The 27,919-nt window shown below is 37.5% G+C and overlaps 2 protein-coding genes across 2 annotated transcripts in view; one reads left to right on the top strand and one right to left on the bottom strand.

The window, feature by feature from the left end:
• On the top strand, positions 1–18,523 carry osbpl11 (oxysterol binding protein-like 11). The gene is made up of 13 exons (XM_067444317.1): positions 1–319; positions 745–813; positions 1,370–1,545; positions 1,795–1,874; positions 3,188–3,376; positions 3,481–3,679; positions 8,359–8,501; positions 10,675–10,815; positions 11,948–12,401; positions 12,495–12,681; positions 15,506–15,688; positions 16,008–16,161; positions 17,400–18,523. Exons 1-13 carry the CDS (start codon positions 240–242, stop codon positions 17,481–17,483), a joined length of 2,139 nt encoding a protein of 712 aa, XP_067300418.1. The 5' UTR covers positions 1–239; the 3' UTR covers positions 17,484–18,523.
• tgfbr2l (transforming growth factor beta receptor-like) overlaps positions 18,521–27,919 on the bottom strand; it is a 19,056-nt gene continuing 9,657 nt past the window's right edge. Inside the window, exons 3-7 of the mRNA XM_067444318.1 lie at positions 27,372–27,574; positions 24,681–25,513; positions 22,570–22,711; positions 22,359–22,486; positions 18,521–21,942 (exon numbers count right to left, since the gene is read on the bottom strand). Of these exons, the coding sequence (XP_067300419.1) occupies positions 21,664–21,942; positions 22,359–22,486; positions 22,570–22,711; positions 24,681–25,513; positions 27,372–27,574 (1,585 nt within the window). The 3' untranslated portion in view covers positions 18,521–21,663. The remainder of the gene's footprint in view (positions 21,943–22,358; positions 22,487–22,569; positions 22,712–24,680; positions 25,514–27,371; positions 27,575–27,919) is intronic.

The following is a 27,919-nucleotide window of genomic DNA, read 5'->3' on the forward strand; positions in this document are numbered from 1 at the left end:
TTTTAGCCCACCTCCTGTCACATGACGTGGGTCGCGAATGACTTCACGCTCTGTCATGGCTGCACGAGACATAAACATGCCAGTGGTTCTGTAATTCAGAGCATTAAACCAGTGCGATGATTAAAACAGCGGCCATAACAAATCATTTCGACTTGAGCTTCGCCATATGAAATCAGGTGGTCCGTGTTTGAGCGTTAGGTGAAGTGTTCTGTGTTAAAGATCTTTAAAAGGATCCAATCATGCAGACTGAAGCCGTGGTGGAGCATCACAGCAGCTCACAGGGTTCCTGCAGGACGGGCTCCAAATCCTGGCAGTACAGGTACTTCACACATATATTCTCATTTTAAAACAAACAATGCTAACTTATGTAAAATGACTCGAAATCAAATAGCAAATGCAATAACTTTTATGTGAGAAATAGATTGTCTAGTAGTCCGTTTCCGGAGTAAGCTGGACTTAATCACGACACTGATATAACCTATTTCATTTACCTATGTTGAGCCATAAGACTTAATTTCTTCAATGTATCACAAAAGGAGACTCAGTCTCATTTTGTTTTCATTACATACCATAATCTGAAATAGTTATGGGGACATTTCTCTTCGAGCATCCTGCAAAAATGTGTAATATACAGATTTATGCTTGATTTTTGGTGATATATTCTAGTAATAGTATGAATATCTGTCACTAGTGCTTTTACAACATTCGGTTTCATGAATTTAACTTTCTTTTTATTAATTGAAGTGATCTGATGGAAAAGGTGGATGGGTATTTGATGAAGTACACCAATCTTGTGACTGGATGGCAGTATCGGTGAGTCTGATGTATCCATCATTTATGAATAGGCCCAAATGGAATCTGTGCAGATTTAGTGGGAAAATCTTTGGTATTCTGCAGATAAAATGTAATTGCCAAAATACTTAATGAACAACAAACACATAATCAATGAGGATAATTATACCTTATACCTAAAAATAACAAGTGTGTCAAATCTGAGGATACATATTTCATGCAGGGTTATTATAGTTAGACTAAGCTAAGCTAAAATGATTACAAAAATTGTTACTTAAAATAAAATAAATGTTAAATAAAATAAAAACATTTTACTTGTTGTCAAGGCAACATAAAATAAGTAAAACTGAAATGCATATGTGTGTGTGTGTGTGACAAAGTAATATAAATTACTAAAAAAAATATAAGAATAAAAACTAATTCAAGATATTATTATTAAAAACTTTAGGATCTCTAAAATAACACTGATTCCATGTAGGCCTGCTTATATGCTCAGATGATATGCCTCATCTGTTTAATCAACACGGGCACAACCTCCTCAGTTTTCTCTAAAGCTGTTATGTTTCGCTTACTATAGATATTTTGTGCTCAACAATGAGGCAGGGCTGCTGGAATACTTTGTAAATGAGCAGTTCAGGAGTCAGAAGCCACGAGGCTCGCTGCCGTTAGCCGGTGCAGTGATTTCGCCCAGCGATGAAGATTCACACACCTTCACCGTCAACGCCATCAGCGGAGAGCAATACAAACTCAGAGGTTGTCACATTATCACTTTTAATGTTTCTCTTTCTCCACCTTTTTTTTTAAATCTCAGAAGTTTTACTTCCTTTTATACACATTTTCATCCTAGAGAATGGGTTAAAACAACCCTAGATTATGCTCTCAATCATATCACAAGCTTTTTGTAAAAAGGATCCTTATACTAGCGTGCATCACTGATCTGATCTGAAATTTGATCTCAATAATATAGTTTATTTAAAAATCGTTTTCACTTTGTAACTTCAGCCTCAGATGCGAAGGAGCGTCAGCACTGGGTCAGCCGACTGCAGATCTGTACGCAGCACCACACGGAGGCGATGGGCAAGGTGAACTTACAACCAGACACTTGTAATACTGTTACCACTGCTCAGTGACTTCCTAAGTTACAGACAGACAATCTGTTCAATTACAGTGCTGCAAAAATGTATGATTATTTTATCAGTTATTCACCATTATGTGTTTTGAAACCAATAAGCTATCAACTTTCTTCCGAGGACCAAAACCAACCGTCAATGACATTAAGTCTGGTATGATGTGAAAGCTTATCTTTTTGTACATATTTAAAACCATGGAGTGTCATATTTCTGCTCCTCTGAGTGTTTTGTTCTGTTCATACATTTCGTTCATACAATTGTTTTTAATCAAGTGAAATTTATTTGTATAATGCTTTTCACAATGCACATTGTTTCAAAGTAGCTTTACAGAAAATCATGATGTAAATGATTACAATATCTTTGTGTTTATCAGATTAGAGCTGAGCGATTAATATGTTCTACATTTTGCCGCAATCAAGCAGTTGAGATATTTAATTTAGTATATAACGCCCTATGTGAGTATACTGTATTTATGTGGATAAAATAGGACTTTCTTATACAACTTTATATAAAGAGCTGGGCAATAATATAGTTACATTTTGCATTTATAGTGGTTGCGATCTGCTATATAGTGTATATATAGTATATATTATGTGGAAAAGGTTAGATATGATATATTTATACAACTTTATATACTTAGAGCTGTGCAATATAAAACAGTTGTACAACGATATAAACAATCACATAGCCAAGATTTACTATAAAGTATATATTGCTTTAATTGAGTATCCTGTATGTATGCAGGTAAAGTAGGATATACTATATATCCAATTTTAAATATATTGCTGGATGATAAAATAATTAAAACATTTTCCACAATATAACAATGAAACTAATCAAGTTAATTTAATCAAAATTTTGTTCATATATTATATATATAATACTTCTTTTTTTTGAAAAATTAAATATCTTTACTAATAGTATCTGATTTTTAAATTTGCTAACTCAATATGATGATAAACAAAGAAGCTGACATGACAAATGAAAAGCTAACTGGAATGATGTGACTCCGCCGTATATTTGACTACATGTGACTGCAAATTAGATACAGCTGAGGGAAAGATAATTGTTGAATAATATTTTCAGGGTCTGTTTCTTACATGACATTTTTTAATTTAGTGTACAAATCATAATGGCCATTATTTGTTCTTTGTGGGGCTCTGAGGTAAAAATCATCATCATCATTCTAGTATTTTGTAAAAAAATTAAAATATTGTAATTTTTGTGTAAACTAATCCTTTCCGCAATTATCCATAATCCAACAGACAAACCCACCGCTTCAATCTCGCAGTCTCTCCATGGCGTCTCAGGGCAGTGGCAGCTCTCCAGGATCTCAACACAGGGTCAACCAGAACTCAAACGCCATGTTGGGTCTTTCCCAGCTGCAGCGCGGCTCCTCTCTTTACTCCAGCAGGAAATCACTGCTTCCTGATCACTTGCTGGAGGCCAGAGAGGTGGGAATGAATGATGCTTTTACAGGCCCAGTTGCACCGTCCATTAGTAACTTTAGAAATATCTGATCTGAACTTTTGTTTTTGTTGTTTTTGTCCTCCTCCAGATGATGACCCAGGCGCAGGGCCAGCACAGAGACCTGATCCAGTGTATTGAGGGTCTGCCCTCCTCCCAGGGTCCTTCTCCCTTGGACCAAGACCTGCTGCTGCTGAAAGCCACATCTTTGGCCACTATGACCTGCCTCAGCGACTGCTTGCATATCCTGCAGCTCCAACAAGTGGCTCGGCAGAAAGTTCCTCTCAGTGGTGAGATTTTTTTTTTTTTTTTTTTTAAATCTGTGTGTTGTTCCTTGTGGGGTTTTTTTTTCTCAATGTTTGCTGTAACAGTTAGGGCTGGCAAAAAAATATTTTCTCGTTTTGAATCAATTCTCATTTAGAAGAACCGATATTGATTCTTAAAGGGTTACTTCAGCGATTAACATAATATGGCTTTGTATCAGTAGAAACCCTGGAGTATATTCAAATGATCGTGCTCCCCCCTCTTATATCCCCCTGAGACGAGAGATTTATGCATTTTATTTCTGGAAAAATTCCTCTCGTGACGCAAATTGACGATATTTGCGTCACGAGAGGAATGATTGCCCAGAGGCTAAAGACAACAGCCAGCAGAGGGAGCCATTTCCGCATGTTTTCAACTCGTGCATGGGGAATGGAGATCACACTTACAGCACAGCTCAGCTACAGGCATTAATTTAAACGGATGCTAAGCAATGTAAGTGTTTTAACTTCTCAAATTAATTTCTATGAAAGTTAAGCTTCCAAAGGCATGAACTGAAAACGCGTTGTGAATGTATGCCGCGAATGTGGTCGCGATTACCTCAGCTCTCATCACGAGAGCTCATCAACTCATTTATGACGTTAAATGTAATCTGAGTCTGCTGTGAAACTCACGCGGCAACTCGATCGTTATATTGAACAGACACGTTCAGTATTTAATTGTAGGAACTCAGTCTCTGTAATCCAGTAGCGGTGGCTTTGGGAATGGCCTCACAGGGCAGCGAAGCATTCTGGGAATTGTAGTCTTTCATCCCCATGAGACAAAAATACATTTTCTGTCTTTTCTCAGTCTAGAAAGCACCAAATTAAAAAATGATTTCACATTTCTACTACATTAATGACCCAGTTTAAATACAGATTCATCTTCCCAGCGCTGAAGTACCCCTTTAATATTTTATGAATAATAGAAATAAAATAAATGTGATTTTTGCCGCTCTTTAATGTGGCGTGACAGATTGCTTAAATATAGATTTCCTGATTTTAATCGACTCTCATTTACAAGAAACGATAATGATTTTTAAATCCTAAGAATAATATAAATATAAAAAATACTACGTTGACGCTCTTTAATGTGGCTTGATAGATCGCTGAAGTGCATCAGTACAAGTAAAGAGGCCGCTCGAAGAGCAGGTGAACTGATTTCTTCCACTTTACTATTAGTTACAGCACAAAATAAACATGAATGAACATCCGATGGTATGTTAAAAAATACAGTACATGCATCTTACCGAACCTCATATAATGTCTTATAATCATTCAATGAGTATTTTAAATACGTCAATAAAACAGCTTGTAAACAATGTAATTTAATGCTACATTTACCTCAGCAAAGCCATTCAAAACATAAAAAAAAATGCAAGTAGCCTACAAATCAGTTATTTGTAACATTTAATATTATAGTATTGTATTATCTGGGGTTTACAGCATTTGTAGAGAGAGAGAGAGAGAGAGAGAGCTTCTTTTACCATGTACTGTACCTGATGGTCCCCAATTAATCATTATCGAGTTGAATCGAATCTAATAGAAATCGAATCGAATTGTGAAATTTGTGTCAATGCCCAGTCCTAGTAACAGTAGATAAGGTTTACATTGCCATATGTTTACACTTTCACGCCACATATCCATTACTTGTGTAGTGTGTACATGCCTAGTGGTAAATGGTAATAGAAAAAAAATGCCAGGACAGCAGGTAAAAAAATGTAAACAATATTAAAAAAATAAAATAAATAAAAAAAACTAAATATTTGTAGTGAGGTTCATATTGCTTGGCATCTAGCTGTCAGGCTTTTTGTCTCTGTCAGCCTCTTCTAATCTTGAACCTGACTTTACTATATACTTTCTTATGCTACTGCAGTGCTTAGATGTTAAGTGAAAGCATTTCTCTTCCAGTAAAAGGCAGTAAGTGGGTTATTTATAAGCACAGCTTCCCACACAGGAATTCATCTAGACTAATGCTGCTCCCATGTGTCATACAGTAAGTGTATTCCTCTCTGATTTTCTTGACAAGATTATACCACTAAATTGGAAGCATATCCTACTTTTATTTTTATTTAGATTTTTATATTTAGTTCTAGTTTTGTTAAGTTAGCAAGTGTTTTAGACAGTCATAATTTAGGTTTACATGACTTTTTTCACCTTTTTTTGACCCTTAGAATTACATGGGTTAAAAATGTCCTAAAAACAGACCCGTTGTCAAAAGTGTAGTGACGCACTGTTCACCTTCAAACCAGGTAGCTTTCTGTTGGTCAGTGCAGCAAATTTGCATGTCCAACTTGAGCAACCTTTACTCACAAACTGCAGGACTGTCCCCCTGGTCTTTAATAACAATCACTTTGTAAAGCACTTTGCAAATTACATTTTGTTTATTACATGGAACGACTGCAGTTCAGACCTTTGTTTTTAACGTACTTTGAAAGGATATGTAAAACTCATTTAGAAACGAAAAGGTTCAGCAGATTTCCCCGTGTTTTCTCTTATAGTTAGTTATTTTGGCATTTAGGAGTAATAGTACTGTATATACTTGTTTTGTGTTTGCAAACCGATGGCTTTTTTTTGTGGACACACCTACCTGGTGGCAGAAAATGACAATTCTGCAGTAGCATTCTGTGGAAGCCACAGAATAAAAGAAAGTTTATAACAATAGAGTTTATCTCACATTTCCTAGAAGGATAAACATAATTGTGAGAGATGCTTGTTATTTAGTCATTTTTTCCCCTCAGAATTGCAAGTTTATATCCTGCAATTCCGACTCCCCCCATCAGAATTGTCATGTAAACTCAACTGTGAGTTATAAAGTCTGAACTAGGAGATATAAAAACGCAAATGCAAGATAAAGAGTCAAGATTTGTGAGATAAATGTTATAGACTATGTTTAAAAGTCATCCATGTGAAATGTTATAGGTTTGAATATTATTTCATGCTGTAACTGCTGTGTATGTATGTCCCCTATGAACTGCATATGTGAATATTAGACTTATTGTTTACATCATATTCATGCTTTTAATAGTAGACTAATCATTGCAGTTTTCATAAGTCCAGTCTGTGACTTGCAATATAAATGTCTGCGTTTAGCTTCAAAGGGTGTCTTCAACGGTGGAACTCTAAAAATTATGACCATATTTTTGGCATTCCAATTCTGACAAAAAATGGTCTTAATTTTTTACTGGCGATATATCTTGAGCGCAAAGTGGCTGATATAATGCGATATAGTACAATGTAATAATAATTTTAAAAAAAGTGCAGTGTCACTTTGCAAGTACTGTTAGATTTTTGTTACTGGTAGATATTGTCACAGCCCACTTTTGTTTATTGGCCAGTCAGGCACTGATATTAGACAATAATCTTAAAAGAGCCAAATATTCACTGATTAATTGTCCTGGGATGCGTTGCCCAAAAGTATTGTAAGCTTAACTAGATTGTAGAGATCATTAGCGCCAATAATTTGTACAATCTGAGCAGGCTTGCGATCCTTTTGGGAAATGCAGCCCTGGCTGATATAATAGTCTATCACTAGTCATGTTTTCAAAGTACTCTTTTTAGCATGTCATGATTTATGTTCAAAGGAGCAAGTACACCCTCCCTTTTTGTTTAATACTTTCTTGGTGTAAAGTTTGTGTAACTCTCATATATTGGCTGTTGAAATGCAATCCAAAGATGAATAATGTATACTCATTTATAGAACCGCAAATACTCTCCTTTCCAAATCCACTATCAGACAGTTATTGAATACCTTAAATCACATATTCACTGCAACTCGCTGATCCTTATGGGTAATCCAGGTCAGTGCTATAAGATCAAAATACACAGAGCCACAAGTCTTTCTGCTCACTTTAGTGTCTGTCTGTAACAAAATAACCAATAGCTTATCAGCAAAAAATGTAGTTAATTTTTAATTTCATATTACAGAAAAAATACAAGTGTTTGTGGTCACAAATCCATTAATCCCAGGTCATGTTTGTGCCTGTAGAATTCATGACCTAGAGCCCTGCTCAGCGAGTGGAATATTGTTTTATAATTAATGAGGAACTGTATCCACCACTGATAGACTTCTGCAGGTAACCAGAGCTCTGCTTGCGTCACGTAAGCATGGCGGTTGACAGACCTACCAAATTGTGTTACCATACCGTTGTCAGTTCTTGGATGAATATGTCTCCTGTCAGATCTGCCTGTTTGTAGACTTTTCTGGCCCAAAAACCACTGGGTGAACATTTATTTTGCAAAAACTAAAGACTTCTAGTTGTGTGCTTGACTTTAATGCAACCCAGTCATGAAGCATACATATTTTATTACTCTCTGACTGGAGAGAATCAACATGTAAACATCCCACAGTTCTAAAATCACCTGCATTTCCACTGTTGTAGAAGTAGTGAGGCACCTTGTGAACTTTCTGAACTTCCTAATGACTGGAACAAAGCTAAAACCACCAGATTAGTCTCCACACCAAAAGGCAAGCAAGTCAACAATGGGCAGGGCCTCGTGCAGATGGTGAGACCCTGTTCTCAGGTTTCCACTGAGAGCTCTGTGTCAGTTGTCAGAGCGCTAAACAACCAGAAATCCTGTGGCATTAGAGGCTGCTGTTGGCCTGTCGGCATCGTGCTGGTGGGCCGGTGATATGAGCACCCCTGAGCCAGGTTTTGTGTGCCCTGTAGGCCCTGCCCTAGAGTGGTTGGAGCCAAAACTCCCAGACATCCTGAAGAATGGAGGGACACTACCCAGCATCACCAAAGATGACGGAAAAACAGTGGGAACCGTTCTAGAACCTTTAGAAATGGACTCCTGTGATATCGCTGGGGTAAGAATGACTTGATCTAAACTTTCTTGTTAACTGTTAAGCTCTCTCATTCTTGCTTACTGTTATAAGTCAATCATTTTACAAGTGGGTCTGAATGATTCATTAGGAATCAAATCTTGTTTGAATAATCTTTGAAAATCTTTATTTATTGATCACACTTGACCTAAAAAGTTTTTTAAAGTTTGGTATCTAAATTTTTTGCTTAGTTTCTGAATGGCTGTTTTGGATTTGTCTGGTCAAATATTCTATTCACAAAAACATGTTTGTTCACTTAAGTTGCACTTAAGTATATATGAATATTATAACTCTGTTAGATAACAAAATATCAAACCAACAAATTATGCTTTTCACAGAACTGAAAAGACTTTTCTTTTGTGGTTGTTTCAAACAATAGTAGCAGTGTCACTAGAATAATTCAACTAGTTAAAGCTTGTTTGCCATTGGTTAGACCACAAATATTGAATCACACCATTGGTTGAGCCAGAGCTGTTATTTTGGGCTGGTCAGGATGCTTAAAGTAGCAGCAGTGTTTTGGTAGCACTATAGATACAGTGTTTACACTTTATTACAAAAGTGACTGTAAAAACATGTCACATTGTTGCAAAAATAATCAGTTTCAAATAAATACTATTCGTCAAAGAATCCTGAAAAAAAATATTAAACAACATTAATAATGAGAAATGTTTCTTGAGGACCAAATCAGCATTATAATGAGTTCTGAAGGATCATGTGACACTAAAGACTGGAGAAATTGCTGCTGAAATTTCAGCTTTACCATCACAGGAATACATTACATTTTAAAGTATATTCCAATAAAAAATTGTATTGTAAAAATATTTCAGTTACTGTTTTTATTGTATTTTTATCAAATAAATGCAGCATTGGTGAGCATAAGAGACTTATTTCAAAACTTTTTAAACGGTAGTGTATATATTAGCATTTTACCAGTGTTAGAATTATTTATCTATAGTTTTCCACTAACGTTTCATAACCAAAGTGCATTAATATATAAACAGTATATATATATTTGTGAATATTTGTTTATAATAAAATGTATACATGGTTTGATATTTTGTTATATAATATATCAAATGCATTTATGCATTTTGACATTCACAGATGTGTGTCTAAAGTTTCCCAAATATAGTTTGAGGCCTCTGCATGTTATCACAGCACAACACACTTGTGCGTGATTGTATTCATAGCAGATGCTGATGCTGATGATGATTACTGACAACTGATGTTGTTTTGGAAAAGGCTCTCAGACTTTGAGTCTCAAGAGTAATCCTTTGCTTCAGTTACCCTGATGTAAACAAACACCTGAGCCTCCCGATTGTCTAACTGTAGACAGGGCTCCCTATTAACCTGAGTAAACTTGTCTGCGGTGTTAAATGTTAACTATGCTGTATGTTTTTTGTTTTTTTTCTCTAAACATTCTTGAATAATATTTTGCTTCACTTAGCTGTATCCTAGAATCCACTTTTTCAAGCAGCTTAGCAGATAGATTTCAGTCTCAAAAACAAAAACAACTATGTAATGCTGTTTTTGGCAGGTACCATTAGTGGTATTGGCTGAGGCAAGCAGTATTACTATTGATCATACTTAGGATTTGGGGTCTAGCCTAAACAAAAAAAAATGTTCCACTTGTGCAAATTATGCCTCAAATTGTGGAGCCTTTTAAGATAGATATACTCTTACTTATTTTAGTGATCAGATTTATGATTTTTGTGGTAAAATGGGAGCAAAATCAGACTTGAATCAAATTTTTAAATCAGTATTATTTGTCAAATTTATCAGTCAGTTTTAATTTTAGTTTTAGATAATTAAGATAATTAATTTTAGATAATCTCTCTCTCTCTCTCTCTCTCTCTCTCTCTCTCTCTCTCTATCTTAATATATATATATATATATATATATATATATATATATATATATATATATATATATATATATATATATATATATATATATATAATATGCATGTGTGTGTGTATGTATATGTATGTATGTATATAAACCTCTAGCTCTATAAAATCTGACCAAAAAAAAAAAGTAATTTTGAAAAATTATGTAAAGGTTTATGGTAAAAAGGTGTGGAGTCCAAAAACAAATTCTGTCCTTGCAGTATTTTTGGTCGAGTAGATGTAATCATGGAGTTTGGTGTGTGTTTCAGGAGCAGGAGGAAATTGATGCCACGCAGGAGGTGGACGATTCCTCTCCTGTCGAGGAGGAGGATCTGGGTGCTGTCGAAGAGGAGCGCAGCGTCATTCTGCACCTCCTCTCTCAGCTGAAACTGGGCATGGACCTCACCAGGGTATATCAGCTCCATCTCTTTAATGGCTTCCTATGTCTTTCTCAAACCTCAGATAAAAGTTTAAAGTGCCCCTATTATGCCATTTTAAAGTTTCCTAATGTAGTTTTGGAGGTCTCCAACAACAGGCTTACATGCATCAAAGGTTTCATCAAAGGTTTCATCAAATCTTTTTCTCATGGTATACATTGCACATCACCACAATGTTCAATGATTCTCAAACGACTCAATGGATGAATCAGTCTCTCTAAATCCTTCTTTTTCCGCAAGCCTGCTCTGGTCTGATTGGTCAGACGGCCCAGTCTGTTGTGATTGGTCTACTGCTTACAGCACGTATTTTGGAAACAAACATTCATTATCATTTGTTCAGCGATTGTACACACTGTAAAGACCGTTATGATGACGTTGATCAATCCCGGTGCGAGTCCGAATCGATGAAATGATGGAAGAACTAATTTTTCAAACCAAATCTTGAGCAGAATGTTTCTCAGTGATGCTACTCCGATTGAGGGACATTATGGACTTCAACTGTTATTTCCTGTGTGTGTGTGTGTGTGTGTGTGTGTGTGTGTGTGTGTGTGTGTGTGTGTGTGTGTGTGTGTGTGTGTGTTGCAGTGCACATGTGGGAACTGTATCAATAATAGTGCATACATCCCAGCTGATGTAAACATTAACGTTTGCAAAACAAAACTTGCTCCATTCTTTCTATATCTTATCTCAAACTAGTAAGAATGACAGTTTTAGGTAATACTGCAGCCCACAGCTGATTTACAGTAGTAGATGGTAGTAACCTCAGTTAGCCAGAGACCTACATAATATGAAACACAATAAACACATTGTAGAGCACAGCATCTTCTCGACATGATGCTATCCAGTAACCGCTGCAGTGTTCAAGGTTTCAACTAAACCGTTTAATTGACTCTGAGTCGACTCTTACTTTTGAGACACAATAATTATATATGCGCTGCACTTTCAGATTTAAAACTTTGCAGGGTGTTTTCATTCACACTCCATGAAAGGTAATTTTCAAAAATCCATAATAGGGGTTCTTTAAATCGTATCATTTTAAACAAATTCTGTTATATGATTAACATAGCATTGTGAAATAACATGGATGTATCACATGGCTGTATAGGTGGTCCTGCCTACTTTTATACTGGAGAAGCGCTCTCTGTTGGAAATGTATGCAGACTTCATGTCCCATCCAGACCTTTTTGTGGCCATCACCGATGGCTCCAACCCGATGGACCGCATGGTCCGATTTGTGGAGTATTACCTCACTTCCTTCCATGAAGGTCGCAAAGGTGCCATTGCCAAGAAGCCCTACAACCCCATCATAGGAGAGACCTTCCACTGCTCTTGGAGAGTACCCAAAGCGACAACACCTCAGACTGGTGTCCCAAATGAGGGGACCTCATGCACGTCAGACTGCTACAATGTTCGATTTGTGGCTGAGCAGGTTTCCCATCATCCCCCTGTCTCGGGCTTCTATGCAGAATGCCAGGAGAGACAGATGTGTGTCAACACACACGTGTGGACCAAAAGCAAGTTCATGGGCATGTCCATTGGCGTCTCTATGATCGGAGAAGGTGCGTTTCCCCTGCCTCACACTAAGTTTACTATGTGCGTTTCCATGGGTCCATTGTTGTTTTATTAGTAATGCTAACTTCCTGTGCTTGCAGGTAATCTACACCTATTAGAGCATGGTGAAGAATACACCTTTAGTCTGCCTTCTGCTTACGCCCGCTCTATCCTCACTGTGCCCTGGGTGGAACTGGGAGGAAAGGTCAATGTCAACTGCGCCAAGACGGGCTACTCTGCAGTCATCACCTTCCAGACAAAGCCTTTCTATGGGGGCAAGCTGCACAGGTCAGGATCACACTGGATCACATTACATGTCTCCATTTTCCATTTCTTTGAGACCGTATAGGGTTTTCAATGTAAATTTATACACCAGCCCCGATGAACTGTTAATTAGTTTACACTACTATGCAAAAGGAATTAGTAAGACTTGTGATGCTGTTATTCAGCAAGAATACATTACATCAGGAATCAAGATAAAGACAGGTCACAAAATATTTCTATTTCAGATAAATGCTGGTATTTTCTGTTTGTCAAATAATCCTTTTTTAACACCAAATCGGCACATTACAATGATTTCTGAAGGATCATTTGACACTGGAGTAATGGCTGCTGGAAATTCAGCTTTCCCATTACTCCAGTGTTACATGATCCTTCGATTTTAAATATAAATATACACTTTTACCCCCAGAATTAAACTGGCTGTTTTTTTATGCTGTTCCATTAAAACTTAAATTAGTGTTTATATGGCCTGCTTACACCTGGTCACTTAATGTGTTTGTCTGATCGGATGGCTATTTGTCTAGCTATTTGTTTAAACAGTTCCATTTACACTTAATAAATGTGTCTCCGCAAAACGTATATAAATTCAATCTTCAATTCCACCACTATATGGAAAATTAACAACGTTTGCATCAACGAAAACAATAGATATGAGCTGCATTTTATTTATCATCAGCTAATTTCAAGATCAAAGACCGCCACCAGTACTGGTAGGAGCATTTAGTCTACTTTTAATGAAGATGATTGTTTTTTGAGCATCTGCAACTTACTTGTAGTTAAAATTAAGGCAGTTTGCACGTCGACTTGCTGAAGAAATACTTCGCATCGCTGCAGTGAGTAGCTGTCATATCTAACTATAACGTAATATAGCCTACAACATTTTGGGAGAACAAAAATTTACATATGTGGTTTCAACAGCCGGATGTGTGGGATCGGATTTAAATCCATTTTGAAAGCTTCTCAGAGGGCATTTACACCTGGTCTTCGTATAAAGTGACCGGGTGTAAACAGGCCCATTGATGGGTTGTGAGTTTGCTATAGGGTCCTGTTTAGAGAAATATAATTTTTCTTTGTATTCAATCAGTGCCACTGCCTATACATGATTTAGTTAATTGGGTACAAAGATGTCCTTACATAACTTTAAATCATAAAAAATACATTTGGTTTTTTTACATGTACAGTATATACATATGCGTTTGTTAATCAATATTTGTATTATATGTACATATACGCTATTTTGCCAAAAGTATTGGGACACCACTCCAAATCGAATTCAGGTGTTCCAATCACAGACACAGGTGTATAAAATCAAGCATCTAGGCATGCAAACGGCTTCTACAAACATTTGTGAAAGAATAGGTCACTCTCAGGAGCTCAGTGAATTCAAGCGCGTTATCGTGATAGTTTGCCACCTGTGCAAAAAGTGCATTTGTGAAATTTTATCATTACTAAATATTCTATGGTCAACTTTTAGTGGTATTATACAAAGGTGGAAGCAATTGGGAACAAAAGCAACTCCGGCCGAGCAGCTGCATCGAAGCTATATATCACAAAGTGCTATGCAAAACATTGGATGCAGTGGTGTAAAGCACGCTGCCACGGGACTAGAGAGCAGTGGAGATGTGTTCTCTAGAGTTATGAATCACTCTTCTCTGTCTTGCAATCTGATGTATGAGTCTGTCTTTGGTGGTTGCCAGGAGAACAGTATTTGCCTGACTTCATTGTGCCAAGTGTAAAGTTTAGTGGAGTGAGGAGGTGTGGGGTTGTCTTTCAGGGGTTGGACTTTGTCCCTTAGTTCTAGTGAAAGGAACTAAATGCTTCAGCATACCAAGACACTTTGGACAGAGACAATTTCATGAACCCAACTTTGTGGCAACAGTTTGGGGATGGCCCCTTTCTTTTCCAACATGACTGCACACCAGTGCACAAAGCAAGGTCCATAAAGACATGAATGAGTGAGTTTGGTGTGGAGGAACTTGCACAGAGTCCTGACCTCAGCCCGATAGAACACCTTTGGGATGAATTAGAGCGGAGACCAACATCAGTGCCGGACCTCACAAATGCGCTTCTATGTGCTTAGATGAATGGTCAAAAAATCTCACAAACACTTTCCTAAACCTTGTGGAAAGCCTTTCCAGAAGAGTTGCTGTTATAGCTGAAAAGGGTGGGCCAATCCCATATTAAACCCTGCAGATTAAGAATAGGTTATTTAAGTTCATGTAAAGGCAGGCCTCCCAAAACTTTTGGCAATATAGTGTATGTCAAAAACAAAATGTATCTCATGATTAAAAGTAATGTAAGGAAATCTCTGTACCTCATATAAAATTAACAAAATTATGTATAAGCAGTGGCACTGATTGAATACACATAGGAAAATGTGCTAACAGTCCAATATACTTTGCACTGCTCTATCACTTTGTGTCAGGTTCACAAAACAATCAGACAGAAATATGTAACAATAGTTTCAAAATAGTTGTTTGAAGGACTCTTTTTGTACTTGAGGAAATTGAGTTCTGCAAGGTAAATTATCTTAAAGGCGCAATAAAACAGGAGCAACGACAGATATTGTCTTCCGTACTGTGAGTAACATACATCTGAGTAAAAAGTTCATAGAAAAATAAGAAAATGTAGGGAAGGCATTTTGTTCTATCCATCGGTTGTTGATTGGATGGAGGCTGATCAATAACATGCATTTAGAAAATAGATGGGGTGAATGTTCATTTCACGCCGACTTATCAAGTAAAATTGGGTTCTTCTTGATGTGAGTGAGTGCTTTAATCAGAAAGCTGAGCCAGTGGACTGTAACAGAAGCTTGTGCTTTGTTCCTCAGAGTGAACGCGGAGGTCAAACACAACTCCACCAACTCTGTGGTGTGCCGCGTGCAGGGCGAGTGGAACGGCGCACTGGAGTTTATCTATACCAGCGGGGAGACACGTGTCGTAGATGTTACCAAGCTCCCTGTCACCAGAAAAAGAGTACGGCCCAATGAGCTGCAAGGAGCCTACGAGTCCAGGTAACACCAGTTTATGCAAAAGTGTATTATTTGTATTCAATCCACACAACAGTGTTAGTGTGATGTAATGTTTTAAAGGAGCAAAATTAACAGTACACTTAACTACAAGGTTAATTATTAAAACAATAAGTAATCAATAGGAATAGTTAAAAAAGTAATCTTAAGGAATAGTTATATAATGAAGGGCTGAGAAATTAAGTTTCTAAGGAGAAAGGAGTGTAAAAAAAACATCATTTTTTGGATCCAATAATTTTATCATTTTTGAAAAAGGATTAATGTGGTGCGAGGGCTCCATTTTTAACCTGTGACTCTTCTGTAGGAGACTGTGGCAACATGTGACCGAGTCTCTGAAGGAACGGGATATGGATAAAGCCACGGAACACAAGCGTTTCCTGGAGGAAAGGCAGAGGAAAGAGGAGAGGCATCGTGCAGAGACACAGACAGCATGGAGGACCAAATACTTTGAGCGCAAAGTAAGAACACATCTGCATATTATTATTTTGTTAACAATATAATAATTTCTACATAAAATAGTTAATAGTTCATATAAATTCTGTTCTTTTAAATTTTGTATTTATCAAAGAATTCTGAGAAAAATTATGGTTTCCACTAAAATATTACACAAAAACCATTTACAACACTGATGAAAATAAGAACCAGGTAACACTTTATTTTACGGTTCAGTTCTCATTATTAACTAGTTGCTTATTAGCATGCATACTAGGATATTGATTGTTTATTAGTACTTATAAAGCACATTAATGCCTTAATCTGCCTGACCATATTCTACATCCCTTAATCATACCTAAACTCAACTACCTTACAAACTATTAATAAGCAGTAATTAGGAGTTTATTTAGGCAAGTCACAATGAATAGTTTGTTATTAGTGAGAATTGGACTCTAATCTAAAATGTGACCAAGATTATTAATAATTGAGCATCAACAATAAACATCAATAAACGTCATCATGCTGAACAGGAAAACTCATCTAGAGTAGTCTGCTTTTATTGTTTATAATCATGCTTTTTGCAGACTCTTCTAACTCAAGTTTTCCAACTAGTAGATGTGAGTTGTTGGAATCTTAGTGGTTGGTTTATAGCCTAACTTTAGCTTTTTACTTCTGCTGATTGTATTTAGGCTTCAAAACAGCTGTGTTCATTTATGAAGATTATCTTGATGAACAAATACTTGTAAGATTCATACACTTTTGTTGGTCACAGAGCTTATTTTCTGCATTAATCCAAATGCCAATAGAAAAATCGGACCCACTTTATATTAGGTGGCCTTAACTACTTTGTACTAACATTTTAGTTAATCATTTGATACAATGCACTTTTTGTGTACATACGTGTTTTTACATTGTACTTACATTTAAAAAAATACCTGCATGTAATTACATCTGTTGGCACTTCCCTTACACCTAACCCTACCCTTAAATTAGCCCACCCCACCACACCTGACCCTAACTCTACCCTTAAACTAACCCACACCACCACACCTGTCCCTAACTCTACCCGTATCCCACCTCAATATCAGCAAAGGTGTTTGGCAATACAATTTTAACACAGTAACTACATTGTACTTATTTCTTGATGTAAGTACATAGTACTTAAGGCCACCTAATATAAAGTGGGGCCGAAAAATCTTATTGTGTTTTTGTCGAGGTAACCCCAGTTCTTCAATTCCCTTTTCTTTTTATTTTTTCCCAGGGTGAAGGCTGGGTGTATTACCAACCACTGTGGAAAACGGCAACTCATAGCTCTTCCCCGGTTCCCCCTCCACAAAATCCATGACCTCTGACCTTTTAAGAGCTGAGTTCAGGCACCGTACAGCCTCCTGTTATAGTAAACCTCTGGTCCAGTGTTCCCTCTCTCACAGATAAAGACATACACTCTTCTTTGTATAATTTCTGAAGCATAACTTCAATTTGAGTGTTTGTAATGCTTTGTGGACTTGCGGGTTTGCACTCTAATGTTTATATTTTGCATCCCTCGATGGTAAGATTTTTGTAGAACTACACGGTGAATGATTTCTCATTTCTTTGTTGATGTTGCCTTAACAAGTGTCGTATGTAACGGGGGCTGAGTACAGTGTGATGGCTCTTAATGTGGGATTGTGTTTGAGGTAAACTTCTTAATCTGACCATACCGTGGTATGCTGTATTTGACCATGGTACAGTCAAAGTTTTCGGTTATTTTAAAACAGTTTATGAATTATAATGATTTGTATATCAAATTAAATGCAGGATTAGGGGAGCTCATTCAAGAAGGTGGAGTTCAAAAGGACAGCTGTGTCGATATCTGGCGAAGATGTGAGTTGTTATTGCGGAGCCAGGCGCAGCTGGAGTCTTGATTAGAGAGAAACCGTTGGCTTGGCTTTCGTATTATGCTGTTTTTTCTCATTCTTGCTCTGGTAAATGAAGCTTGCAGGTGCTATACACAAAATCTGGGCCAGATCGAAGCGTTCGGGTTGAGGACTGCTCTTCTGTTTCTACATGATGTTCAGTGAACAGTTTTCAGAGAGAATTTTAAGGGATAGTTCACCTCAAAATTTAAGTTCTGTCCTCATTTACTCACCGTCATGTCATTTTAAATCTGCAAACCATTTCTTTTTTGGAACACAATGATATTTTAAAAATCTATACAATGAACGTCAATGAACCTTCTTTAAAATATCTACTCTTATGTTTAGAAGAAGAAAGAAAAGTCCTACAGATTTGGAACGACATTACTCACCCTCATGTTGTTCTATGTAGTCCATATGACTTGTGCACTATATTACAAGTCTTCTAAAGTCATATGAGTTATGAGAGGAACTTACTGAAATTTAAACTTAACTGCTCGGTTAACTTTAACAGCTTAAGTCTTTGGTTGGCCCTGCTAAAACACCCACCCACCTGTTTTGCTGGTCTTAGTTGGTCTCAAACCGGGTCAGCAAAACATCAGCCTGGTTTTAGAGATTTTTTTGGGAGTGGAAGACAAGCTACCAGCTAAGACGACTGTACCAGGTTTGGAAGACTTGTAGTTGTATACAAGTATTATAGAGCACTTTTTTGGTGTTTTTTGGGATCTATAATGTACAGTATAAGTTACAAATCATTGTTTGTATGGAAAATAGAAGCTTGGGACATTCTGCCTGATTACACATTTTGTATTTCATGGAAAATCAGAAAATAATACTGGCTTTGGAATGACATGATAGTGAGTAAATGAAGCTAGATTTGTAATTTTGAGCAAACTATTCCTTTAAGTGCAATCAGATGTGTTTATAGCATGTTTCTCTTGCAGGAGGCTCAGGTTTTAGTCAGCTGGTCATGATAGTAAGTTTTTGTTTTAATCTGGTGAAATTTGAGGTTTCATAGTTCTTCAAAACGTTGTGTTTAAACGCTTCATCGTTTGATCTGCCAGCTGAGGACAGTTGCAGTGACGGTGCTGGCTGAAGTGTTACGTCTCTCATATAATCTCTGCTTCAGCCCTGGCATTGGTTGCGCTGAGAAACTTGTGGTGCCTTATTTGTGTTAGTCTTCCTCCCGTTCCATGTCACAGCCGTCAGCTTTCTCATTAAAACAGAGTAAGACTGAAGCCACAGCCTTTGTATATATTATCTTCTGTTATTTTCCTGTCTGCAAAATACAGATTTCCGACAAAGTGTTTCGTATATCAGCTGTGCTCTCGACTCAAGTCATTCTGCTGAGCCATCAACTGCACTGATGTTTTAAATACACTCCCTGTAGCCTCAGAAAATATAATTGAAAAAATAAAAGGGTTAATATATTGAAGGATTTCAGCGATTAGTGCACTTTTTTCTCCATTTGACTTAATGTCTGTGTGGTATCAAGAGGAGATGCAAATATTTCACAATAACTTAAAGATCCATTGGTAGTTGAAATGTGACATGCTAAATGGATTTTGCTCTTTCTTTTATAGGTATTTATGCAGGTATTTAATCTTGTTTCAGTTAATAGGTTGTACTTTATAAATTCTTCAATCATTTTTTTCAGGACCATTTAAAATAATCCAGGAAAGGCAAATCTGGGGAAGCCCCTTTCTGCCTTAGAATAAAAAATATTAATAAGGTAATTGTGACACATTTCTCACAATTGTGACTTTATTTTTCATAATGTGACTTTATATCTCACAATTGCATCTTCAAAATATCTTTTATATTTGTAAATGCAATCTTAATTCTCATTCTCTTTATTTCTTGTGATTGCGACTTTATATGCAATTTTGCCTCATTGTGTCACAGTGATTTAATATCTCACAGTGAGACTATTTAATATTTTTAACTTTCTCACAATCACCATTTTTTTATAGGCAGAAACAGGTTTCCATGCAAAACAGTGATTACAAATGGTGAAAAATGTACTGCACCTAAAATATACATTTTCCTTTTAATAATGTATTAATGTACTCTACCATTCAAAGGTTTGGGGTCAGAATTCTTTTTTTTTTTTTTTATCAAGAAATTAATACTTTTATTCAGCAAGAATGCATTACATTTTTGGAACATAATTGTTATATTCAGATATTCAAATAAATATTGTTCTATCCATCAAGGAATGCTGGAAAAAAGTGAAAAACAGATAATATAAATGTTTCTTGCTCACCAAATCAGCAAATTAAAATTATTTCTCAAGGATCATGTGACTAAATATATTTCACAATATTACTGTTTTTACTGTATTGATCAAATAATTCATAAGCATAAGAGGTTATTTTAAAAAACATTAAAATATATCACTGACCCAAGACTTTTGAACTGTAGTGTAAAAATGTAACCCCAAAAATGCTGGTTAAATAGTCCATGGACACGTTATGCATATACATTTTATGTTGTGATTACTGTACAGCTGTGAAGCCAGTTCACACTAGGAATGGGCAAAAATGACTCAACACATCTCTGTTTGCTTCATCTTCAGTAATGGAAAAAGCATAACAGGTTGCCATATGTTCATGTTGACATTTGCACAGAAAGTATTTATCTCCATCAGTTCTTTTTCCAATGTGCAATCTGGTATGAATTTTCCCTGTCCCTCAAAGTAGCTCTGTAGAATTTCGGTAAACCTCAGATTGCTTAAAAAAAAAGTTTAGCTGGAGTGTAAATGCAGGCTGTTTAGAAACTAGACAAGTCAGTGTCATGCTTTTCTCTTTGAGACCCGAGCTCATTGGCGTAACAAGTCATTAGCTTTTTACCATCAGAAGTGAGTCCTGGGAATCTTTCAAAAGTTCCTTTTTTTCTTTTAATTTGGATAACCTAATTGATTATCATCAAAGTCTAGAATGAACAGGATGTTCCTTAACTTCTGAAGTAGGACAGAAAATCCCAGATAAAAAGCCTTCATGTAGTTGTCATTTAATTAAAGTAATCAGGTCAGTGGTTAAAAAAGGGTCGGTGCAAAAACTTATTCAAATCACATTTTGTAGCTATTCTAAAATTAGTTGAAAGGAATACAATCCTGTGTGAGCAATAAAACGAAATTGTCTTTTTATGCCTAAAAACAGAAGTTATATTGCGGGTGTATCGTCCCTTTTGAGACGTAATCAAATAGAACTCCCCCTAAACTGAGTTTATGGAAAGACCATGTGGATTTCATAAGTGAGTGAGTCAGAAAGGGCAATGGAACATTTTAAATCAGAAAATTATGTGTGGTAAACATTTTTGGGAAAACATTTTAGTAAGAATGGCACACTTTTCAACTATTCGCCACGTACCCTCCGCTTCTCTCTTCACCTGCAATAGCTTTTTATTGTTTTTGTTTTTTTTGTAGTTGCTTCATGGCACAAAGCAGCCTCGAGAAATTCCCATCTCAGCTACATCCTTTAAAACATTATACAAGAAAATAAGGATATTTGAGGACGGAAACCCTCTTTTGTCCGTCGGTTTAGATTACCGTTTAAAGAAAAACGGAGACCAGCTCCACATAATGAATCAATATGCATTACAAGAATAAGTCAGATTTTTCCAGGCAGGTCACATTTGACTCGATTGCCTGGAGGGATCGGAGATCTGCGTGTCAGCTGTAACATGCGGACAGATGCCAGTGCTGTGGTCTGTGCAGGGAGGAAGGGAGGGGAGGGATGGGGTTTGGTCTTCTGTAGATGGCAGTACTGGTGTGTGGGTGCAGATGGAGTTCTCCAGCTCTTCCTGTGCCAGAGTGTTAAAGCGCTCCACCACGCAGTGTGCCGTCAGACGAGCCTCCGGGTCTTGATCCCAGCACTCTGTTATAGTTGCACACAAGAGCTGCATGCCCTAAAACACCAGACAGAAATTTGCAATGAATAGAAATCAGTAACTCCTTCTAAGAAGCCTATATATATATATATATATATATATATATATATATATATATATATATATATATATATATATATATATATATATATATATATATATATATATATATATATATATATATATATAAATTCAAATATAATTGTAATGTTTTGTACATTTAATGTGGTTTGCTCTTGCTCTCTTACACTTTTTTATATATATATTACACAGTAAAAATACTAAATTAAAAATATATTTTAGTATTTTTAATGTGTGAATCTATCATACATACAGTATATATTCAAATGATTTATTTTATAATTGATAATAGATTTATACTAGATGTATATGTTTTTATCAGTTTTATCAACACCCAGTAATTGTGTACTCACCGGATGTGTCGTCCAGCTCGCTGGAATATCTGGTCGTCCTCTGTCTCTTAACACCAGGTCTCTCATGCTGTCTACACAAGGTTGCTCACACACTTTGGAGCCAAATGGGGGTTCGTAACTCTTTACCTCTGTTGAAATTATAACAAATATATTTCAATTCTTATAGTATGCTTTTAACCTCAAGGTTATATCCATAGAGAGCTTTACTTGCCTCCTATGACGTCACACCTTGAGACCATTTCCCACAGCACCAGGGCCATGGAGTAAATATCAATCTGTTTGAAGGATTCCAAGTCCTCTAGATTCACCCTGGACTCCAGAACTTCAGGGGCCATATAGCGTGCCGTCCCCACCTACAGGACGTGGACCATGTGATTTAAATCGGACAACCTCGCCAAATTTAATTACAAATGGTTTCATGTGATTACATCTGTGACCTTAACAAATCAACCACAGAGCTTTTAGGTTACACTTAAATAGCTTGAAGAAATGATCATCATGCCCAAAGCAGTTCTGCCCACACAGATTATACATTTAGAAATGATTCGCTTTGGAATGGATGTTTTCTTTGTGTGCACCACGGATGCAACATTTAAAGACTGTGACTCGATAACTAGAAAGCTGCCTACGCAGGCATCATACGCATGTTCTTGGCGACCACGCTGTCTTCTAGCATGAAAACTACTGAAATCTATTTCCCAGGCACCATTTATGTCAGATGCAGTTGTTGGCTGCCTATGTACAGCCATCTAAATCGTCTCAAAAATCCAAGATGATCGGAGCCAATAGCCTCGTGGGCAGTGCTGTAATGTAGGTAATGTGGTTGCACTTTGGGTGACCCAAGTTTGAGTCCTGGCTCGGGGACCTTTTCCAATCATATCCCCCTTCTCTTTTCCACTTTGCTCAATAAAGGCAAAATAATAAAAAAACAAAAAAGTTCACAGTTGGTGGGTAAAGCAAAATAAATTTGATTATAAATCTACAATACTATTTAAAAGTTTGGGTTCAGTCAGATTTTTTTAAGGAATAACTGATACTTTAATTTAGTAGGATGGATTAAATGGATTTAAAGGGATAGTTCAATTTTAAAATGAAAATTGTCATCCTTTACTCACCCTCAAGTTGTTTCTAACCTGTATGAATTTCGTTCTTCAGCTGAACACAAGGGAAGATTTTTTAAAGAATGTCAGTAACCAATCAGTTACCTGGAACCATTGACTTCCATAGTATTTTGGTTCCAGGTAACTGATTGGTTTCTGACATTCTTCAAAATATCTTCCCCTGTGTTCAGCTAAAGAAAGAAATTCATACAGGTTAGAAACAACTTGAGGGTGAGTAAGTGACAATTTTCATTTTAAAGTGAACTATCCCTTTAATGTTAAGTTGCGATTAATGTTACGAAATAATTCTTATTCAAATAAATGCTGTTCTTCTAAATGTTGAAAACAAAGTATCATGGTTTCCACAAATCAGCATATGAGTGATTTCTGAAGTATCATGTGACACTGAAGACTGCGGTAGCCTAGATATCTAGACGCACCCTAGCGGCAGCAAATTTAATCTGCCCGCAAGTGTCGTCTAGCAACTCTCAATACCCTTCTGAGCTGTGTTCCCCTAACTCTTGCCGGGCCAATCACAGCGTGTATAGAGGCGGTGGGCGGGGCCATAATGACGACGGCAGAGTTGCGTTTGCGTGCTTCTAGTAAACACAGAAACTGGCGAACGGCGGCGGTCTTTCGAATCAGCATGGACCGTGACTCTGGAAGACTTGGAGTTAAGCTTTTCTCTGAGAAAAGAACAAAGAACGGCACTGAAGTCATTCTTAAAAAGGGAAGATGTGTTCTTAGTTTTGCTGACCGGATACGGCGAATGTTTAATCTATCAACAAGCTCTGTTTCACCTTCGTTGCTCTGTTTGGTGTAGCGCTATCCTATCGCGTGCAGAGGGAGTTTGAAAGACAACCGTTTATCCGCCTCTCGGATTGAGCCCTGTCAATGGTGAGTTTCCAGACCAAACATCTTGATGTGGGTCTGGCTTGTCAGGCTAGAAGACTGGAGTAATGATGCTGAAAATTGAGCTTTAAAAAAATAAAATCACACTATTACTGTTTTTTAGTATTGATAAATAGTAGTTAGCTGTAATAAAAAAATTAAATACACTATTTACCCAATATGTTTGTCGTCTGTGTATATGCATATCAGATTATCATGTTGTTGGCTTTTTTTCAATTTCATTTAGGATGGTGCCTTAGAAGGCAACTTCCTACAGTATGATTCTCACAAGATTTTTAATCAGAGTCAATATTTTGTCCTTCCTTCTTACCTGTCCACTGTTGGCAAAATCATCTACGGTGAGGGAGAGATCGAGTCGCAGAGCCAGTCCGAAATCACAGAGCACACACTCGCTGTGGTTCTTCAACACAATGTTGCTGCTCTTCAGATCTCTATGGGCGATGGGCACTTTTGGTGTGCCGCAGGGCGTGTTGTCACTGTGCAGGTGCGCCAGACCTCTCGCTATAGAGCCTGCCAGTGAACACAGCTCGGTCCATGAAAGGATATGACCAGCTAGGAAGTCCTGAAGGTTGCCCATGTTGTAATAGGCCATGATGAGCCAGTATTGCCTCTGGGAGGCAGCAGCTGTACCACCCCGCTCCTCAGCCGTCAGGAACTGCACCACATTCTCATGTTTTAAGTTGGCGTCAGAGAATATGGCTCTTTCGTTACACCATGATGAATACTCCACTGCCGGGAAAATCTTCACAGCTACTGTTTCGTACTGCCCACCCTCATTATGACTGAGCCGTGCCCGCCACACCTCTGCGAAGCGCCCCTTACCCACCAGCGCCTCCAGCTGGATGGGCAGCTGCTCTGTGTTGTGGTTTAGGTTATTGGCACAAGTCGATGATATTTCCGAATTGACGTCATCGCTGAGGGACGACAGCTTGCCACGGTAATTGCTGCCATTTGCTTGGCCCTCGGCTGGATCAAGAGACTGGTAGTGTGTGCGTCGTGGTCCCCAGTCTTTGGGTTTCTTGCCAGGTTGACGTGTGCGATACAGGTAAAAAGCCATGGTGGCAATGACAGCTACCAGAAGTGGTGGAACCAAGCTTATTACTACTACTGGAATGACGTCTTTAGACTTGAGCTTTGAGAATCCTAGGGAGGGGAAAGGATTGATTACATTAGCACACATGGGATCTGTTTCTAAAACCATTAAAATGCCTTGTTATAGTAATGCGCCTTCTAAGGCAGCATCCTAACTGAAATGCTACTTCACAAGTGGGTTATTTGGATGGCCTACAAGGGTGTTTGAAACTTGACTCAAATTGTTTCAGTAGAATTTGCTAAGAACATTATTGATTTTATTATTATTTTAGCAAAATGTTAAAAGTTAATATATATATACACTGCTCAGGCATAACATTATGGCCACCTTCCTAATATACTAGGCCACCTTTTTGCTGACAAAACAGCCCTGACCTGTCGAGGCATGGACTTCACTAGACCACTGAATGTGTGCTGTGGTATCTGGCAGCAAGGTGTTAGCAGCAGTTGCTTTAAATCCTGTAAGTTGCGAGGTGGAGGCTCCATGGATCAGACTTTTGTTCAGCACAACCCACAAATGCTTGATTGGAATGAGATCTGAAGAATTTGGAGGCCAAGTCAACACCTCAAACTCGTTGTGCTCCCCAAACGATTACTAAATAATTTTTGCTTTGAAGCAGGGTGCATTATCTTGCTTAAAGAGGTCACAGCCACCAGGAAATACAGTTTCCATGAAAGGGTGTACATGGTCTGCAACAATGCTTAGGTAGGTGGTACATGTCAAAGTAACATCCACGTGGATGGCAAGACCCAAGGTTTCCCAGCAGAACATTGCCCAAAAAAATGACACTGCCTCCGCCGACTTGCCTTCTTCCCGGCATAGTGCATCCTGATGTGTTCTCCAGATAAGCGATACATATGCACCCGGCCATCCACTTGAAAGAAAACGTGATTCATCAGACCAGGCCACCTTCTTCCATTGGTCTGTGGTCCAGTTCTGATGCATACCCATACGCAACAAACTGCGATGCACTGTGTATTCTGACACCTTTCTATCAGAACAGCATTAACTTCCTGAGCAATTTGAGTAACAGTAGCTCGTCTGTTTGATCATCTTCGTTCTCCACATGGTATCAATGAGCCTTGGCCGCCAAGGACCCTGTCGCCGGTTCATTACTGTTCCTTCCTTGGACCATTTTTGATAGATACTGACCACTGCAGACCGGGAACACCCCACAAGAGCTGCAGTTTTGGAGATGCCCTGACTCATTCATCTAGTCATCACAATTTGGTCCTTGTCAAACTCACTCAAACCCTAATGCTTGCCAATTTTTTCTGCTTCTAACAAATCAACTTAGAGAATTTTTTTTTTACTTGCTGCCTAATATACCCCACCCACTAGCAGGTGCCGTGAGGAAGAGACAATTAGTGTTATTAACTTCACCTTTCAGTGGTCATTATCTTATGCCTGATTGGTGTGTATGTGTGTATATATGTATACATATATACACACACACACCCACACACACATATACTGTACATATGTTAGATGCGATTAATTACTAACAAATCACATAAAAAGATATTATGCTTCCTTAGAATGATGCTTCCTTAGAAAGCAACGGTATCTTACAAGGCACCATAATTATCATAACGCACCTATGATGCCTTAAAATCTAGCCAACATAGGAAGCTCAGTGGGTTTTGAAATAGAGCCATGGTTTTGGATTGAAAAGCAAAATGTTTTAACAGAAAAACAAGTTTTAGTTGTAATATTCATTTGAATGTTCTATGTTTCACAAAATATCACTGTTATGTTAATAAGTTAATATAATATGTGTATTACCATACACTAAAAAATACATTAGATCACAACTCAATGGAAATACATTTTTAAAAATAAAAGATGGCCTTGGGACTCTAATGGAAAAAAGATTTAGTGCCTAGAAGCACAAATTACATAACATACCATTGGCTCCTTTGTCGAAAACGAGTCTGTCGTTGCACTCATGATCTCCGATACAGCCACAGATGAAGAGCAGGCCATCTTCAGAAGGCTGAGGTGTCATCAAACACTCTTTGGAGGAGTAGTTCGCCAGCATTATGTTCTCCAGCATATCCTTCGGGTTATAACACAGTGTCCGCACACTCATGCTCACATTGTCCTTCTTCCTGTGAGAAATAAAACAATTACAGAAACATCATTTTAATTGTTAAAGAAGCAAAAAAGACATTTCCTGTTCCACTGATGAAATCTAGAATAATTAACCAGGGAATCCCTGCTCAGAGGCGCACTTTGTTCTTTATGCCAAAGTCTAAACTTTCCTGAGAGTTTTAAATGTGTTTGCTGTTTATTCTGCATTAGATGAGTCTTTCTTTGACCCCTCAGAGAAGAGCCTCTTTTTTTTTTACACACAGCTTGCCTCTACTGCAGTCACTCAAAGGTCACCTCGACTGGCTTCTTCTGAGACTGAGCAGGGTCAAAAGGTTTTAAACTGGCTTAAAAGGAAATCTCTT

This window comes from Pseudorasbora parva, chromosome 5 (genome assembly GCF_024679245.1).
Source record: "Pseudorasbora parva isolate DD20220531a chromosome 5, ASM2467924v1, whole genome shotgun sequence".
Lineage (NCBI taxonomy): Eukaryota > Metazoa > Chordata > Actinopteri > Cypriniformes > Gobionidae > Pseudorasbora > Pseudorasbora parva.